This window comes from Eulemur rufifrons, chromosome 6, assembly GCF_041146395.1.
Source record: "Eulemur rufifrons isolate Redbay chromosome 6, OSU_ERuf_1, whole genome shotgun sequence".
NCBI classification, from domain to species: Eukaryota; Metazoa; Chordata; class Mammalia; order Primates; family Lemuridae; genus Eulemur; species Eulemur rufifrons.
In genome coordinates, this window is record NC_090988.1 from 60,037,902 (window position 1) to 60,058,320 (window position 20,419).

Genomic DNA, 20,419 nt, shown 5'->3' on the forward strand with positions numbered 1-20,419 from the left:
ACTCATTGAGGTGCCAGACACATATGAAAAGAGTATGCTTTATTGGGTTCTATCTGTGTAAGACAAAAACTGCAAGGTCGGCCGGGCACAGTGGCTCACGCCTGTAATCTTAGCACTCTGGGAGGCCGAGGCGGGTGGATTGTTTGAGCTCAGGAGTTCGAGACCAGCCTGAGCAAGAGCGAGACCCTGTCTCTACTAAAAATAGAAAGAAATTATATGGACAGCTAAAATATATATATAGAAAAATTAGCCAGGCATGGTGGCGCATGCCTGTAGTCCCAGCTACTCAGGAGGCTGAGGCAGAAGGATTGCTCGAGCCCAGGAGGTTGAGGTTGCTGTGAGCTAGGCTGACACCATGGCACTCTAGCCCAGGCAACAAAGTGAGACTCTGTCTCAAAAACCACCACCACCACCACCAACAAAAAAAAAAAACCTGCAAGGACTTTTCTTAAAGAGAAGTTCCTGACATTGTTTCTGAAGGTAAAGCCCCATTTTCACGACTTCTCTGCAACTAAGTAAGGCAAGGACTCCATCTTGAGGTTTATAACTAGAAACTTTACAAGAAACAAGTTACAGTAGAGCTGAGAAACTCATTTCACAATGAAGATTCAGATGGTAAATTCAAGAACTCTTGGTCCCCATGCACCTGATAACAACACTCCTTTCCTTTAGTTCTCGAAGGAAAAAAAAAGTTAAGATTATCTATTTTTAATTAAGATACCAAAAAAAGTAGGGAAAAAGTCCTCCTCTTCTCAAATTCAGAGATTCACAGCATTAACCCAAGCTCATCTTTTCCTCCTCCTCATTCTAATGCAATTAACTTCTTTCCTACCATACCCACCCGCCCTCAACATACACACACACAAAGCTTCACACCAATTTTAAAAGGAATTCTCCCAAGTTTCAGACTCTTATTTTCTGAGGCTCCTATCACACTCACTAGAGAGTGAGTATCATGTCTGAGTGAATATGAAGATGACCTACATGGTCAGTAGCTAGCTGCCACTTGCAAAACATCCCACATTCTGATTTGTCATAACCTAGGCCCAGTATCAGGTATCAGGAACTACGCCTATTATTAACCCTTCTTTACTAACCTCTCCTTCTTTATGGAGAGACGTCATTGCTGGGACACTTGAATCAGACAAGAGACTAAGGAAATGAGAAAGAGAAGGAGTGTGCAGCATAATAGGGTCATTCCTTGTCATTCTTAAGGTATCTTACCTCTCTCTGGTCATTATCTAAACGCAAGTGTTCTGTGTGCTGCTTCTGCCGATCTTTCCGCCTCCACTGGGCAGGGGCATTCCTTTTTGTCCACCTAACAAGATCAAAGCAGGCAATTAAGTATATCCCATTTAAAAAGTAAGGTTAACTGACAGGAGAAAATATGAATGTCTAGAGGCCAATGATGGACACAGGAAACCACCAAGAAGTCACCAGAGACAGCTCAGAGACACTGAAGAAGAGTAGCCTAAAGCTCAGTGGCTAGACATGAGAAAGATGACCCCTCAGGAAACACAGACATATCTCCCTTGAAACATCTAAAAAAAAACTTCACACGTAGATCTATAACTATACTCATTCAACTCTATCTAGGCTTTGATATACTCACCTCTAAAAGTAACTAAAGAAGAGCAATTCAGCTAACTTACCTACTTTCAGTTCAGGCTCCAAGTATTTCAACCACCACTTAATGAAGGGACAATGCTAGCTAGCTGTAGAAGGGGATACAGGCATGAGATGATTTTAACCCATCTGCAGCCCCGCTTTTTGTAGGTCCTGGGCATGTGGAGCTATCCCAATTTGCACAGTAGAGAAAGGAGCTGAAAGATACCCTGTCACCTGTTTTCTAGTTCAAACAAGTTAACAATCTAAATAGTTTTGGGTCTTCTCCATGTTTGCTTTACAAAATTCCAGTGTGTTCTGGGGATGCCAGCTCTAGCCCAGATACGGGATGACCCTCACTACTGTGGCTAGGGAGCTGGATCAGGAAATCCCCAGGGTTGACTCACTTATTGCTGGCTGGCCCGGTGGAAAGTACATCAGACTGCAGCTTAGGGAAGAAGCCTGGCTCATACTTCCCTTGTCCAATCTTCATGTCAAGCAAATGTGGGTGAACTGCGGTATGGTCAATTTTTGCCAGACGTAACTCAATTGCTTTCTCTGGATGAGACAACAACAATAACAAAAAACAAGTCAAACATTATTTAAAAAGCTAGCTAATCTGCTACTTCCAGCCAAGATGGAGTAAAAAGGGACTGATTTTTACCCTCTTGACTAAAATAACAACACCAAAAACTCACGTAAAATATAAAAAATTATGAATTTCAAAACACTGAACATCAGACAATGAAGGACAGCAGTGATCCCTGAGAAACGAGAAACAGATAATGTAACCCCTACAATTGTCCCAAGGAGCTACAATGGCGCCGCTGCACTCCAGCCTGGGCAACCACAAATCACTGATGAAAGAAATCATATACAACACAAACAAATGGAAAAACATCCCATGCTCATGAATTGGAAGAATCAATATTATTAAAATGACTGCACTGCCCAAAGCAATCTACAGATTCAATGCAATTTCTATCAAAATACCAGTATCATTTTTCACAGAATTAGAAAACACAAATCTAAAATTCATATGGAACCAAAAAAGAGCCCGAACACCCAAACCAATCCTAAACAAAAGGAACAAAACTTGAGGCATCACATTACCTGACTTCAAATTATATTACAAGGCTATGGTAACCAAAACAGCACAGTACTGGCATAAAAGTAGACACACAGATCAACAGAACAGAGAATCCAGAAATAAAACCGTATACCTACAACCAACTGATCTTCAACAAAGCAGACCAAAACATACACTGGGAAAAGGACATACCACTCAATAAATGGTGATGGGAAAACTGGATAGCCACATGCAGAAAAATGAAATTGGACCCCTGTCTCTCACCGTATACAAAGTCTAACTCAGGATGGATTAAAGACTTAAATGTAAGTCTGAAACAATATAAGTCTGAACAATATAAGACCTGAAACAATAAATACTAGTAGAAAACCTAGAACTAACTCTTCTGGACATTGGCCTAGGCAAAGAATTTATGACTAAGACCTCAAAAGCAAATGCAATAAAAACAAAAACAGACAAATGAGACTTAATAAAACTGGCAGTGGCAAGAACACTGCTCTAGTATATTTGAAGTACGTGTCTCTAAGGGATATACCAATGGCAAAGATACTCCCATGATTTCTGGGAGCAGACCATATAGTTGCCTAAAGAGTCTCTGTGACACTCATTTTTCTGAAATGAGTCACACAACTGAGGATTAGTTAACCCTACCATCCACATTCCAAACCCCCCATTCTAACAGGTCCATGAAACTTCACGTTCTGGCTACAGCTGAGACCACGGTAATTCAAATCAGTAGGCTGCAGTGTTTAGCATGGATTATGGATGGGTTGTTTTATCTTCAAAACCTAGAAAAATGCCTGGCATGTTCATTCATTTGGCAAATATCTGTTGAAGACTCACCTTATGTTGGGCATATAGGAGGTAGTTATAAAATTTGGTAAATGAATGAACAAAATTTACAAAAAGGTTTTAGTAAGGACACTGAACATCCCACAAGAAAGTGAACACACTACTTAATCTAACACTTCAACCTGAGACTATTCTCTAGTTAAACTGAAGTAGATGGGTTCCTCTATGAACAAAAGCCACAGTCACTCATGAAGTCAACAACTTTTAACATCCCTATGTAATGCTGGAGCAATGGGGGTAAGAAAAGTAAATGCAGTATCTGCCCTTAAGTTGTTTCTTGATGGCCGGGCGCGGTGGCTCACGCCTGTAATCCTAGCACTCTGGGAGGCCGAGGCGGGTGGATCGCTCAAGGTCAGGAGTTCAAGACCAGCCTGAGCAAGAGTGAGACCCCGTCTCTACTAAAAATAGAAAGAAATTATATGGACAACTAAAATATATATATATACAAAAAATCAGCCGGGCATGGTGGCGCATGCCTGTAGTCCCAGCTACTCGGGAGGCTGAGGCAGTAGGATCGCTTGAGCCCAGGAGTTTGAGGTTGCTGTGAGCTAGACTGACGCACGCACTCACTCTAGCCCGGGCAACAGAGTGAGACTCTGTCTCAAAAAAAAAAAAAAAAGTTGTTTCTTGATAATAATAGCTCTAAAAAAAGAGAGATTACAGAGTAGAGGCAAGAACAAAGCACCACAGGAGCTCAGAGGAGGAATCAACTGACTCAGCCTGGGGGCTTCAGAGCAGGCTTTACAGAATAGACCTCCCAGCTAGGTTTTTGTGACAAATATTGTCAACTGCTTACTCATAATTCATTCACCCTTCTTTTCTTGCTTATAGAACCCTGATATTCTTCAGGGTAACATTACACTCAGTTCAGTGTTCACTTTCACAGTTTCCCATGCACCGGAGGGTGGTCACATAACATGATTCTGGACTCTGAGACAAAAAAAGTTTCTAAGAATTTGTGGGAAAGCTTTGCTTTATGACAAAAAGAGGAAAATACATCTGGTGTCAATCCTTCCCACTTCTTGTCTTGAATGTGAATATAAAAAGCCTCTGTAACCATGAGGCAACAGCATGAATATAAAAGCCAACAGGCCAAGACTAACTGAATAAAAAGATAAAATCTTGGTTCTTGATTACACTGTTGAGCCTCTGAGCCAACAGCAACCACCAATTCTGTACTTTTTGCTAATCTGAGAAAAATAACCCCATATTTGTTTAACCCACTGCTGGTTAGGTTCTCTATTACTTACAGTGGGACCCATTCCTAACTGACAGTGTTAAAGGATGAGTAGTAGTTTGCCAGGCAAAAAAAAAAAAAACAAGGAAGAGCATGGCAGGCAATGGGAACAACGCACGTAAAGGCAGAAACAGAGAAAGAGACTGCATATTTAGGAAAAGGGACAAGTTAATGACATAATCCAAGAGGCCAGAATGTACATTTCCAAGGAGAACTTACCTGCTTCATCCACAGTAGTACACTTCTGATACATGGATGTGCGGAGAGTAGGTGTCCGAACATTTAACAACCTGATCTTGTCTACACGGGAATCAAACACCCGGAGCACAGGGTCTTTATCATCATCATCATGACACATTATTTTGTTGTCAATGAAAGATGCAAACATCTGGGTCTCCAGGAATCTTGAGAGGAAGGGCAAGTAGGGCTCAGGCTGATCTGACAGAAAAGATGCCTGGTGAGATCAAAAGGAAACAGTCACTGATATGAAAAGGGGCTTGTCAGCCTTGACCAACAAAGGCAATGTGCCCAAGGGATCCAGTAGGTTAATTTTTCTCTGGAGTTTCCTAGGTATTTATGAAAAGCAAGCTGAAAAGTCTCTTCATCTTTTTTTTTTATTTTTAACACTCATGTCTATAAGTTCAGATATCCTGAAACTCTGACACTGCACTAAACTTATTCAGGTGACCTACTTAGGCAACCAATCTTCCCAGAATCCCAGTGTTCCATCTGCATGTGTATCTTTGCCTTAAGAGAGCCCTTTGGCTGGAGGCAAATCAAATACCTGATAGATTTAATAATCAGCACATCTGTTCTTAAGAACAGGACCTATGTTATCAATATCAGAAGGACAATAAACTTGTTTCCAGAGTATAATATTATAAAAGAAAAACTCATTTTCAGTTACTTCTTCAAGACAACACTGTTAAGTTCCCATTCCTCACCACCTCCCTAGCGAGATTACACTCACTTTATCAAAGTTTTGCATCTGCTCCCTGTTGGTAAACCAGGATTCCTTATCCTGGCTGGGCTGAATGACAAACACCTCATAATCTGCAAACATCTGAGTGAAACGATTTGCAAAAACTTCCCGGATCTGAATGTTTAGCTGGTAAATCCTGAGTTCTTCCTCATCACACTGAACTTTGAGATCCTTATTGCTGCTGGGGTTGTCACGCACTTCCAGCTATAAAAAGAAGTAATAGTTGAGAACACACACACATTTTTTCTTTTATCCCAAAGAAACACAACTCATCTGATTTTTTCCAGTGGTCATTTACTTAGCAGCAAATGGTGAGAACAAAAGAGGGAAAAATGGGAAGAAAAATAAAAGAAAGAAAGGGACTCTGACCTGGAAGAGAGATAAATGAAAGAGTTCCACTAAAAAAGATCCAGCAACTCAGTGAAAGTGGAGATAAGATGATTAGGGGCACAGAGCTATTCAGCCAATGGAGGACAAGGTGCTAATTATCTCAAGGGTCAGGGAGAAAGAAAGGAATCTGGGAAGTCAATGAGAAAATGGTAATACAAAGCAACAAGGTCAGACTCTGGCTCTCTCCTCATCTCTTTGATTTTCTCCCCCATATTACTTTCCTTATCTTTCTCCCTAAAGATTTTCCTTTAAAAAAAAATCTTTTTAATAATCTCCCCAAATATTTCTCTGCTCCTCTTTAACTGGCCTTGATTTTTTTAAAAATACCTGCTCAACTGACTAAGTAAAGCAGAAAAATGAAATGTTTCACACTTCACTAAAAAAAAGCTCAACAAAATTACTACATTGGCCCGTCTGTTTATATGTAACTTATGAAAGCAATTTAACAGGAAGAATGGGGAGGGTGAAAAGACAGGTAAATAAGTACAGAAAGCTGATAGTTTCATCAAAGTCAGAAAACAGAAAGCTCAGTACATTCATGGAAAAGAGCATAGGACTAGAATTCAAGAGGTTCTATACTTAGCTCAAATACTTACTAGGCATTAAATCTTACACAAAACACTTAGGCTCTCTAGGCATCAGTTTCTGCAGCTATAAAACAGTATACCTGTTGGACATGCCTTAGGTTGCTGTGAAACTCACAGGGCAATGGATCTAAAAGAGGTCTGAACACTAGGTTTTCTCCAAGTCACTCTGCCATACTGTTCACAAAAAATGACAGCAGGCTCTCCTTGGTGTCCAAGGGAGAGCTACTCAGATTTAGATGCAAGTAGGATTCACTAAGATAACATATGCCAGACAAAACCCAGAGTCCCCCACACAGAGCATTCTTTCACTGCTCACAAATACGCCTTGTCCTGAACTGGGTACTTTCTCATCCCATACCTTACTTCACCAGGACAGCACCCTAAAACAGAACAAACGTGTCACAGACTCACATACACCATCTTACCTTTTCCAGGCTCACCCCAGTCCTCTTGACCAAGGCCTGCAGTCGTGCAATAGTTTCATTCTCCTTAAGGAGCTCATAGGAATGCAAAGGGGAGCCTGCAATATTCCCATTTCTCTTATCAGAGACAAACTCAGAGGCCCGAAGCCTCTTCAGCTTGGAAGCACTCTCACTGCAGTGAAGGTTCCCTTCAGGGGGAATGCCAAATGCCATGAGAATCTCTGAGACTTCCTGGACAAACTCCAATTTGTTGGGAAACTGAGGCAAGTCCTCTGGCAGCTCAATGAAGTGGTTGTCAATGTCCACAAAGCAGAGGTTAGCCTGGAAGTCAAAAGAGGATAAGGAGTGTGAACAGCTGCAGAGCAGGAAGGAAGAAGTTTTGGAAAGGGTAATGAAAAGAAAGGAAAGCGAAAACACCTGAAATGCGCATATATGACATATGGTACAAAGAAGATGGGGCTCAGAAATGAGAAAGACCTGAGTTCCAATCTTCCCCTGTCACTTTTTAGTTGAGTGACCTCAGAAAAGTTATTTAACCTCTCTTATTCTATGTACTTAGCTATAAAATGGAGATAAATAAAAAAACACTTATGTTAGAAAGTGGTGAGGATTTTATGTCATAGATGTTAAGCATGGAACACAGAAGTCTTACATATAGTAAAAGCTTAGTATTATTATTATTATTATTATTGTTATTTTGAGACAGAGTCTCACTCTGTTGCCTGGGCAAGTTCCATGGCATCAGCCTAGCTCACAGCAACCTCAAACTCCTGGGCTCAAGCGATCCTCCTGCCTCAGCCTCCCGAGTAGCTGGGAATACAGGCATGCACCACCATGCCCGGCTAATTTTTTCTATATATATATTTTAGTGGTCCAGCTAATATCTTTCTATTTTTAGTAGAGACAGGGTCTCGCTCTTGCTCACGCGGGTCTCGCTCTTGCTCAGGCTGGTCTCGAACTCCTGAGCTCAAACAATCCGCCCACCTCGCTCCCAGAGTGCTAGGATTACAGGTGTGAGCCACTGCACCCGGCCAGTAAAAGCTTATTAAATGTTTGACAAAGCCAAGAATTCTATAGTCAGTGAAAAGAACACTAGGAGTGAGTTAGAAAATCTAGGTTCCAGACCTGACTCCTATAATCTGCCTATATGACACTGACTGTACTATTATCCCTTACTAAGCCACAGTCCTGATTTATACAATTTGGTGGCCGATCTTAGTGATTTCTGTACTTCCTTCTGGATTTAAGATTGTTTCTGAGAAGATATAGAGAGACAGCACCCTCAAACACTGCTGATTGGGTAGATAATATGGAGTAACAAAGAACAACTTGGCAATATCTAGCTATCTCTATTTTACAGGCAAAACTGACACAGAGGGGTTAAGTAAAATGTCCAAAGTCATATAGCTAGTAAGTAGTAGAGCTGGGATTTGAACTCAACTAGCCTGACTTCAGTCATATCCGTAAGCTCTTAACCATCTACTCTTCTCCTCCTTAGAGGTCTTGCACATATATTATTCAATTTAACTTAAACACTTTATACTTCTACAATGGAATACTATTCAGCCAGAAAAAGAATGAAATCCTGTCATTTACAGCAATATGGACGAGCCTACAGCAGCGGTCCCCAACCTTTCTGGCACCACCAGGGACTGGTTTCATGGAAGACAATTTTTCCACATACTAGGGATGGGAGAGTCGGATGTCCTGGGGGTGGGGCAGGGGTGGTACAGAGCTCAGGCAGTGATGCATGGCCTGTTTCCTAACAGGCCAGGAACTAGTAATGGGCCAAGGCCCAGGGGTTAGGGACTGCAGGCCTACAGGACATTATGTTAGGTGAAATGTGATAATTAGGCACAGAAAGATAAATACCACATGTTTTCACTCATATATGGAAGCTAAAAAAGTTGATCTTATTGAAGTAGAAAGTAGAATAGCGGTTACTAGAGGATGGGAAGGGTTAGAGGGGAGAGTATAGGGAGGGATTGTTTAACCAATATAAAATTACAGCTAGATAGGAGGAATAAGTTCTAGTGTTCTATAGAACTACTGGGTGACTACAGTAAACAATAATTTGTTATATTTTTTCAAATAGCCAGAAGAGAGGATTTTGAATGTTACCAATACAAAGAAATGTAAAGGTCTGAGGTAGTAAAATATGCTAATTACCCTGATTTGATTATTACATATTGTACACATGTATGGAAACATCACACCATACCCCATAAATAAGTACAATTATTGTGTGTCAATTAACTATATATTTATAAAATACTTTATGGTTCTTGCCCGTTGGAATTTTCCTACATTTATAAATTAGAACAGACTTCTATTTTTGTATAGTTATCTTATAACCATGAACCTGTTCTAGCCAAGACAACTATGATTTCTTTCACTGCAGTGCATTATTAAATGCTTAAGATGTGTCTGTTTCATTCATGTAACAGGGATAATATTACCCTGTTTGTTTTGTCACAGATTTGTTTTAAGGACTATATAACAATGAATGTCAAGGATTTAGCACAGTGCCAACCATATAGTACATAATAAATGTTACATAATAATTGTTACTATCATTGTGAAACATGAAGCTTGAATAAATGGATACATATATAATATTATTGGAAAGAAAAATTCCATAATGAAAAGATGTTAATCCCCAAATTTATTTCCAGATTTAATGAAAATATTTCCAAAAATGCGAGCAATATTTTTTTAAACAGTATATCTAATAACTGATCCTGAATCTTGCCTAGAAAAATAAAAGAAAAAAATAGCCAAGAAAATATTGCAGGGAGACTTGCTTTACTGGATTCTAAAGTAGACACAAAACAATAATCCATTAGGAAAGAACAGTCTGCATAGACCATGTATCATAGATGGACTGTTCCATAAATGTTTTGGGGATAAATGACTGTCCCTTTAGAAATGTTAATACTGTACTCAAAGCTAAATTTGACATAAATTGAAATTTTAAATATAAAGAAAGCCACTTAACGTTTTAAAAAGAACCCTTATCTTTTAGAGATACAAACTGAATATATTCAGATGACATAATAAGGCTGTGTGAGATCTGCTTTAAAATAATCCAGTAGGGGTAGTGGGGAGAGGGAAGGTATAGAAAGAAGAGTGGTCATGAGTTGATGACTGTTAAATAATGATGGATGTTAGTTTCTTTATTCTTACATGTATTCGATATTTTCCATAAGGAAGAGTAAAAAAATAAAATCAACTCACAAAAGTTTTGAAAGAAAATATAAAAGATTAGTATTCTATCTTAGGGTCGAATTGGGCTTTTCTAAACTTTAAATAAGGATAGAACCATGAAGGTAAACAATGCCATAAAAATTAAAAGATAATCTAGGAAATAATTTTTTATACATAATATGCAAAAAGTTCATATCAAAAGAAATCATTAGGCCAGGCACAATGGCTCACGCCTATAATCCTGGCACTGTGGGAGGCCGAGACGGGAGGATGGCTCAAGGCCAGCAGTTCGAGACCAGCCTGAGCAAGAGCGAGACCCTGTCTCTACTAAAAATAGAAAGATATTAGCTGGACCACTAAAATATATATATAGAAAAAATTAGCCGGGCATGGTGGTGCATGCCTGTATTCCCAGCTACGCAGGAGGATCGCTTGAGCCCAGGAGTTTGAGGTTGCTGTGAGCTAGGCTGATGCCACAGCACTCTAGCCAGGGCAAAAGAGCAAGACTCTGTCTCTAAAAACAAAGAAAAAGAAATCATTAACACAACGATAATTCACCCAACTTAAAAATGGGTACAGGATACGAAAGGCAAACAGAAGAACTTTAGATTAATTAATTTTAAATACAGGAAAAGCCATTCAATTTCAATTGAACCAAGAAATGCAAACAAAATATTTTTCACCTATTGGATTGGCAAAGATTTAAAAGATTTATAATGTCCAACACTGACAAAGTTAATAGGAAACAAAATTTCATACATTGTTATTAAGAAGGTAAACTGATAACTTCCTGGTGACAATCTTAAAGACATTTTCTCCCCAACCCAACCTAAGAACTAGAACATTACCAGTACTTTTATCTATCTGTGTACTCTTCCTCCTTCCCAATCCCATCCCCCAACCTATACAATCCTGCTCCCAGGTAATCACTATTCTGAATTCTATGTGTATTATGCCTTTTGTTTTCTAATTTGTCACATATGTATGAGTGCCTTTAAATTTTTGCATGTTTTCATACTTTATATAAGGTTTTTAAATTTTATCCAAGAATTCTTATTCCGTAATGTCCTTTGGTAATAACTTTCTTCAATCAACATTAGGTTGAGGTCAGGCGAGGTGGCTCACACCTCTAATCCTAACACTCCGGGAGGCCAAGGAAGGAGGATCACTCAAGGTCAGGAGATTGAGACCAGTCTGAGCAAGAGCGAGATCCCGTCTCTACTAAAAAATAGAAAGAAATGATCTGGACAGCTAAAAATATATACAGAAAAAAATTAGCCGGGCATGGTGGCGCATGCCTATAGTCCCAGCTACTTGGGAGGCTGAGGCAGAAGGATTGCTTGAACCCAGGAATTTGAGGTTGCTGTGAGCTAGGCTGATGCCACGGCACTCTAGCCTGGGCAACAAAACGAGGCTCTGTCTCAAAAAATATATACATATATATATATATATATATATATATATATATGTATTAGGTTGAAATTCAGCCATTTTGTTGTGTGTAGCTATGCTTCATTCATTTTCACTGTTTTGTAATATTCCACTATATGAATATATGAATATACACAATTTTTCACTATTCCTATTAAAGGGCATTTGAGTTGTTTTGTGTTTATTGCATCTACATTGTTATACATTGTTATACATGTTTTCTTGGACACATGTGCAAGATCTTATTTTGGGTACAACTTAGTGAGTAAAACAGAAAAATATCTGCATACCTTAAAACAGAGTGAAACTATAAGATAATGCCTAGTTGTCTTCCAAAGTGGTTGCAACAATTTACCTTTTCACCAGCAAAATTTTGCCAATGCAATGGACATAAAATGGTATTATATTGTGTATTTGATTTAGAAATTAAGAAATTAATTAAAATTAAGAAATGTGTTTTTGTGCAATGATTGTTCTTATGCCATTTTTCTATTAGTTTGCTTACCACCCTCTTACTGATTTGTAGGGGGTTCTTTGTATTCTCTTGATGCTAACTCTTTGTAGGTTGCATGTATTATACATATCTTCTGCTAGATTTTATCTTTAAGATGTCTTTTTCTTAATTTAGAAAATCTACTTTATTAATCTTTTATTTTATAGATAGTGCTTTCTTTATCTTGTTTATAAAACATTTACCTACCCAGAGGTCAGAATGTTATTAATATTTTCTTCTAGAAGATTTAAACTTGCACTTTTGACATTTAACTTCTTAATCCTTCTGAAGCTGATTTTGCTACGCCATGAGGTACGGAAACCTTTTTTACTTTTTTCCCCTATTGATAAGCAATTTTTCCAGCTCCATTATTAAGTAATCCTTCCTTTAGCATGATACTTCTATTGTATGTCAAAATGCTGCTCCACTGATCTGTTTTACTCTGTGTCAGTAAGTCTTGCAATCTAAAAGACCAGGCAGGGGGGTAGAATAAGTTCAGCTTAATATAACTATTTCATAAACTCTCAATCTATTAAAACTGCTTTTTTTTTTTTTTTCTTTTGAGACAGGGTCTTACTCTGTCACCCTGGCTAGAGTGCAGTGGTGTCATCATAGCTCACTGCACCTCAAACTCCTGAATTCAAGTGATCCTCCTGTCTCACCTTCCCGAGTAGCTGGGACTACATGTGTACACCATCACGCCCTGCTAATTTTTTTCTATCAAAACTGCATTTTTTAACAGGTCCATGTATGTAGCATTCAATAAACATTTGCTGAGTGCATAAATTAGTCTGTCTACCAATCTATAACTAAAAAAGAGCTTTCCCACCTCAAAAATTCAAGGACTAGAAGAATCACTTTAAATTTCACTTTCTAGATTTTCTCCACCAGGTAACAACTTTGGGCCCTGCCTAGTTAAAGGACCAATAAATGTTTAATGCCTAAAAATAGGCTATTTTTTGCTCATTCCTTTAAGATTTTAAAATAATAAATGCCGTTAGGCCAAGCCATTAAGAAGACAGTAAAGACAGAATTAGATCATCTAGTCAAGAAGATCTCCTGCCTCATAAGCCCTATCCACACAGCTACCAGAGCAAGGCACTGCGACCTACTAGAGGCACACAATGCAATCCTCAGTTCTCTCTTTAGAGAGAAAAAGCAGTTTCTCCAATAGGAAACCTAGAGGTAGCTAAAAATAACTACATCCACTCAACAATGCCTGGTTGGCTTTTCACCCACTGCTGTGAGCCAAATATAGATTGTCTATAAAGAATTTTATAAACTCCAAATGCTATGTCCACATTTGTAGATACCCTTGGTCAGAGGTAGCTAGAAAAGAGATAGTTGCCCAGGCACATTGCAGAGATGAACTAGATTAAGGTAAGATAGGAGCCTCTGAGTAGACACCAGTAGCCATTCTTTGCAAAATGGGCTGAAGGAAAGAAAGCAAAGTGAAAAATGCTATTCAATGACTAGGCTCATACAGTAGCCTCATGCTGTTTCCTCCCAGCATACAGAGGGCTCTAGCAAACAGAAGCAACTTATAAACACCTACTACAAACTTCCCATGCACCCTCCTTTCCTCAGCTGAGAGGAGGCTAACTCTTACATAACAGCTTTGGGGAGAAGTAGCCTGGAAGAGGTACTGAACCCAAACTGATCAGTTTTCCTCTGTTTATGTCCTGCCTGGTTGGGAGTGATTATGGGAAGACTTAGCTGCTCTGAGGTAGTGACCACATGGATCCCCAAATCTCTTCCTGCAGGAGGTCGTAATGCCCTTTCCCAACCCTGAGTTCCTAACACCAAATCACAGCCAGCCTTTTCCTCTAGTCTATGTTCTTCACTGAAGCAGGGAGCTCAACACACAGATGACTAGGAAAAAGTTATTGAAGGAGTGTCCTGAGAAAGGAAAAAAAAAAAAAAGGTAGGAAAGAAAGGGCCAAGATTTAAAACAAACAAACAAACAAACAACAACAACAAAAAAATACACACCAAGATAAAAGGGACTTCACTCTAATATCCTCTGCTTAATTCCCTGACATAGCTGTGGAGGAAATGCCTCCTTCCTGGACTTAGACAATGAAGGCCCAAAGAGAGGCACAGGACAAAGGATGCCTCACAAAGGCAGCTCAGCACTTTCACTTGCTCAGGGCCAGCTGAGCTCATGTGTTGGTATAAAAAGGAACAAAGGCCTTTTTACAGACTTCTGATGCCCAAAGATGGGCAGCAACTGATGAATTCTGATTTAGGGGGCTAGGGAATGTACATTCTCCACCCCTCTGGACAAAGTCCCTTTTATAACCAAGCTTGCCCCACCTTACTACCCTGATGATGCCCCTACACAGACCCAGGTGAATGTTCCTAGCCTTGCCACAAATGTAGTTTAAAGATACCACTTAGTTTAAAGATATCCATGAAAATATTGAAAATAGTTATCTCTGGGTAGTAAAATTTGAAGTAGTTTTTATTTTATTCTTTATTCTTTTGTGCATTGTTAGAATTTTTTACTATTTATTATTTTTTTACTATTTTTACATGTACCCCAAAGTTGTCTTTCAAAGATATTATCACTCTCCATTTATTATGTGTGCCCCTTCGTGGTAATTTAGTCCTTTAGAAAGCCAGTTCTTTTCCCCTAGTCTAAGGTCTTCCACAACAACCACACAGGGTCAGACAGCAGATAACTCAGAGGTTACTTGCTAAAAATCAAGACAGAAAATATACAGCTATGTAACTGTCCCTACAAATGTATGACCTTCAGAGGGAAAGTCTGGATGAAGTGGGCTCCTGAAGCCCGAGAAGTGCTCATGAAGCACACACTGGTATTCCACAGTCCTACTGTCACAGCTCCTTTCCAACCAGACCACAAGGAGAGGCCAGAAGCTCAGTTGCAAAAATTGCAGCAATGATGGGGAATACTACAAAAGTGGATGCTGCAATGCCCCAGAACAGAGAGAAATGTGGAGTTTCTTGAACAACTCATGGTTTCTCAAACAGTCCCATTAAGAAAACTGCTAGTCTCCCAGGAGCCCCTTTGCACACCCATACACATGAAGCACACAGAGAATGATGCTGAAAGATCCTAGAGGGAACAGAACTTGCCCCAAGTATACAGCAAGCTGATGCCAAAGAGGAAAATAAAACTGAGAAATCTGGCTTCTTGCTTAGCAGCCTATTTATTGATCGTGCACATAGCATGCCTCTTTGGCTTTCCATCTTCAACCATTTTTTGTTATTGTTCTTATTTTGACTTCATAAAATTATAATTAGATTAAGAGGTATCAATATTAAATACACATTTGTTTAAAGCAAACAACAAAAAGCTCCTTTCTCCAGTTTTTGATATCTACTCTTAATGTACATATATGGATAGTACACAAATACACCAAAAAACTCAACATCCCAACTCAATGGTTTTCTCCATCATTTAGATCTTTTCTTTCTTAACTAATTTTATCCCACCCCAAAGAACACAAAGCTCTAGAGTCAAAGGAAAAAAGAAAGTGGAAATGGAAGAAGCTATAAGGAAGACATTTTGATTCTAAAACCAAAGGACAGAGAAAAAGAACAAAGAGATGCATGTGACTATATGTAAATATCACAGGTGTGGCCTAATTACCAGGATGTTCATCAAGCATGCTACCCAGATCCAATTCCATGAGAATGGTTTCTTTTTTGGAGGTTACCTTACTCACATTCCTCAGTTATATGCAAAAATTTCCTCCCAAAAAAAATTCTGGTGGGGGGAGGAAACAGCCACGTCAACACCAATGTATATCTTCTTCCCAGGCCTTTTTAATGACTAAGAAACTCAGAGTAAGAAGGCCCTTCCCCCAAGCTAGTTTCCTATCAGCCACAAAATGACATAAAAAGGTAGTCTCCATACAAAGCAAAAATTTTGTAAAGAATATTTTGTAAATAAAGGTAAATCTGGCTAAAATTTCCCATTTTCCCTACGTATGGTGACTTTGGGGACACCCTGTATTATCAAATTTGCTTAAAATAATAGGGGGTGGAAGGTACAGAAGTAAAATATAATTTAACATAATAACTACTAAAGCTGGCTGATGCGAATACAGGAATTCATTATGCTACTATTATGGGTATTATGTTTAAAGTTTTACGTAATAAAAAAATTTTCTAATAAATGTCTTTAAAAGTATGTAAAATACTGTGTTTGAAGAAATGTGTATGAACAAGGCAATTCACGATAGCATAAACACAGAGATTACAATGTATGTACATATGTCACGTGATGAAGATGACAACTATCTCTGGGATGATATAAATTGAGCTAAATGTTCATTGTTTTTACTTTTTTCCTGAAAAGTTATTCATATTCCCCAAAATAAAAGCATATAAACTTGGTGACATCATGCTGGGTTCACCCCAAACCCCTTCTCTGCCCAATCCTGGATCAAGGCCAGAGAGGCCCCAGCACTCAAACTCTTACCTCTTGAGGCAGCTCCAGCTTTGACCGGTCATCCAGGCCATTGGAATGCAAGCCCATGAGGTATGGAACAGGAGCATCTAAGAAATGCAGGAGAGAAGCCGGGAGAATAGGGACATAGACATGCTGCCACTGGAAAGGAAACATGAGAGCTGTAATCGTCTCCGCCACAGTCATCAGTCTCTGGTAATCTAGGTCAAAAAAAAAAAGCAGACACATAAACCAAGCAGTCAAAAATTAGGCACTTGCTTCCCAAACAGTAAGTTTAAACCTTCAATACAATTTCACATTTAGAAAGGATCAAGACAAACTTCAGCAAGGCCATGCTCAGTATGATTCCCTTGTGGGTGTCAGAGAGACAACCCAGAGACCCACGTAGACCAGAAGTAGAAATATATCCACATACACGTACACACTTAGGTCCCTGTTTGTAATAAAATCTAACAGATAAATACAACAGAAATAATAAATAGTACCTTGCTCTCCAAATACTACCCCAGAATGTTAAGTAGATTTTCTTAAGTAGAAAGGGGGTGGGGGAACTATAATAGAACTAAAAGAAAAGGAACAGTGTGTCTGGGTCTTCCTTCTGCTTGAAAGCCAAAACAAACTCATTTACCACCCAGATACTCCTCCAGAGCATCCTATAAGGAGCTGTGTGAACTTTGCTTTCAAGATCCAGCACAAAGAACTATCAAGCATGTAGAAGCTGGTCTTCCACATTAGCCAAGTCTGCCCTACACCTGGCAACCTTTCCTGAATAAGAACAGCACAAAAGTGTTACTTTAAAATTTCAATAAAAAGCTTCCCTAGAACTTGCAAGATTCTGAGGATTGACCCAGAGGATTGACCAGAAGATTGACTTCAGTGACTTAAGTTCATAGCCTGGAAGGAAAGGCTTGTGTTCAATGTTTGGCTTTTCTTCAGAATGCAATTTCTAGTCCTGTTTTTTTGTTTTGTTTTTTTTAATGAGTAATAAATATATTGGTGAAGCCAACAAAATGGATTGGTTAAAACGGAAATTTAACAAATTATACTACTACTCACATATGGTATGATGGTTTCAAGAATTTAAGGACAAAGCAGGAACATAAATTTTAAAATCATATGAGCAATATCCTTAGGGAATGGCTAATTTCAAATGAGCAGTCAAAGGAATTAAAATGGTTTTATACACTAAAAACCCACCCCGCCACATAAATCACAGATTGGTTCATAAAGTACTTACAAGTAACAAAAAGCTTTCTAGAAAATGAGGAAGTTTGAGTAGAAAGGAAACAGAGCTGATATGCAGAAGTTAAGCAAAGCATCCTATATTTGCTCACTAGTAAGGCTTTGAAAGTTGCCCATCACCTTGCTCCTGGCTAATCAAAGAAGAGCAGGACCTGCAAATAACTTCACTAGTGTGATAAACATATATTTGTGCTTGAGCCCAGGAGTTTGAGGTTGCTGTGAGCTAGGCTGACACCACGGCACTCTAGCCTGGGCAACAGAGTGAGACTCTGTCTCAAAAAAAACACAAAAAAACCATATATTTGGTCTTTGTCCCCATTCCTGAAACACGTAGCTCCTAAAACCCTTAGAATCTCCTGGGTATTAAGAGTGTGTTTTGTATGCTAAGGAATCAGTGGTGGCTGAGGGCACCTGGATAGCTTCAGGATGGGTGCTAGTCACCAGAAAGGCCAAAGCATGGTTAGAAAATTGGAACTTTCAACCTCAACGCAGACCTCCAGGAGGGAAGAGGGCTGGATATTGAATTAGTCACCAATGAGCAATCATTTCATCAATCATGCCTACGTAGTAAAGAAAACTCCACTGAAACCCCCTAACTACATGGTTCAAAGACCTGAGTTGGTGAACACCTTGAGGTGCTGGAAGATGCTGTGCCCAGAGAGGGCCTGGAGGCTCTGTTCCCCTCCTCCCCCACAGCTTGCCCAATGCACCACTTTCTTTTGGCTGTTCCTGAGTTGTATCCTTTATAATAAATGGGTAGTAATGGTAAACAAAGCACTTTCCTGAGTTCTATGAGCCATTCTGGCAAATTATCCAACCTGAGGAAGAGTTGTGGGAACACCTGATTTATAGCGTGTTAGTCAGAAGTACTGGTGGCAACCTGGGGCTTTCGACCGGCACCTGAAGTGGTGGTAGTCTTGTGGGGCTAAGCCTTTAATCTGTGCATAAAACTGTGTGGTTTATGTCAGAATTGAATTGAATTGAATTAAACAAAAAGGAATTGAATTGAATTTGTAGGAGACCCAGTTGGTGTCCAGAGAGTTGGAGAACTGGTTGGTGTAAAGGAAAAATCCATACGTTTGGTGTCCAAAGTGTTGTAAAAACACACCAGAACTAGTAATTCAAATAGAAATTAATAACTTAAAATTCATCATTTAAAACATTTTGAGTGCACTACAGGAAAGTGCCTGTATGCTTCTTTGGGGAAATTAATGCACTCACTTAACAAATCCATGATGTGACCGATCAGTGAGTAAAACTAAACTCAGAGATACTGAAATAAAAAAATAATAATATAACTGGTTTGGCAGAAGGAAAAAGGAGCATGAGCTTTTCATATTCACTAAAGATCTGTAGCAGACTCTGATAAGGAAAGTCTATTTCATTTTTCACTGTGCCCACACAAAGCATCATCATCTCCACATAAAAACTATTTAGGGAGGATCGCCCCCCTATTGAAGGAAGAAAAAAAAATCCTAGATCATTTAAAAAAACACTCATTCAAGGATCAAATTAAGCAATAAAATTTAAATCACTGCAAGTTCTACCGTAATCTCTTCTGTGATGCCTCAATTCCATGGGGGCATCTGGACACCTTTGCGTATTTACCTGCTTTCTGCTGAAATCCTCCTGCTCTACTATTATTGCTCTAACTATTACTAAGAAGAATTCTAATAATTCTCCAGATGAGACCTCCCCTCTTATATTTTTCAGCTTTCTCTCAGGATACGAATAGCTGTAAATAATCCACTCAAAACCAATAATCTTAAGAATCTCAGACATCATAAGAATTTACTTTAAAACTCAAAATTAAGATGAATCAAAAAAATGTAATAGCACGGGGGAAAACTTTCAAGTAGTATTTAAAGCTAAAAGTCTAGCCTTACTGCACCCAAACACTGGCTCTTAAACACATATTTTACATAAATATAACACAGAATAATTCCCCCTTTTTCAGTGTATATACCCTGCCCCCATATCTAGATCTTTAAAAAAAGTCAGAAAGTACCAGAAGCCTTTTTAATCACAAGAAAACTAAAAAGCTTCTTCCTTCTGTTACCCAAAGTCAATAATGCAGATGCTACTGCTTTACGTGTCTGGTGTTCCTGACATATCTGCTCAGGAACAAAAACATCTCACAGTGGGCTAACAGATACACCAAGTAAAGCAGTCCCTAAAATGCCATTATCATGAGGCTTTCTGAGCACTGGAAAACTCTGTACAGTACATAGTTGCAGGGTCAAGGAACATCCACTCTATAACTATTACTCTATATATAGTTACTCTATAATAGTTACTCTATAACTATTAATATAATATAAAACAGGGCATGCTATAGTCTGAAGGAAGGGACTATCTATGCTCTATAAAAGCAGGTTTTTCAACAGCAAAGAAATCTAGTTCTAGTTTCTCCCCTACTCTTCAGGATGAATCTAATCTA

General features: G+C 38.9%; 1 protein-coding gene across 4 annotated transcripts in view; it reads right to left on the bottom strand.

Moving 5' to 3' along the window:
- DENND5A (DENN domain containing 5A) overlaps positions 1 to 20,419 on the bottom strand; it is a 102,545-nt gene that overhangs the window by 24,681 nt on the left and 57,445 nt on the right. For all 4 annotated transcript variants that reach the window (XR_011233700.1, XM_069471151.1, XM_069471150.1 and 1 more), the window contains 6 exons: positions 16,750 to 16,937; positions 7,169 to 7,486; positions 5,755 to 5,970; positions 5,004 to 5,238; positions 2,013 to 2,163; positions 1,225 to 1,318 (listed from right to left, as the gene is read on the bottom strand). Coding sequence is in view for 3 of the 4 variants with exons in the window: in XM_069471151.1 (XP_069327252.1) it covers positions 1,225 to 1,318; positions 2,013 to 2,163; positions 5,004 to 5,238; positions 5,755 to 5,970; positions 7,169 to 7,486; positions 16,750 to 16,937 (1,202 nt within the window). In the remaining variant the exon portion in view is untranslated. The remainder of the gene's footprint in view (positions 1 to 1,224; positions 1,319 to 2,012; positions 2,164 to 5,003; positions 5,239 to 5,754; positions 5,971 to 7,168; positions 7,487 to 16,749; positions 16,938 to 20,419) is intronic.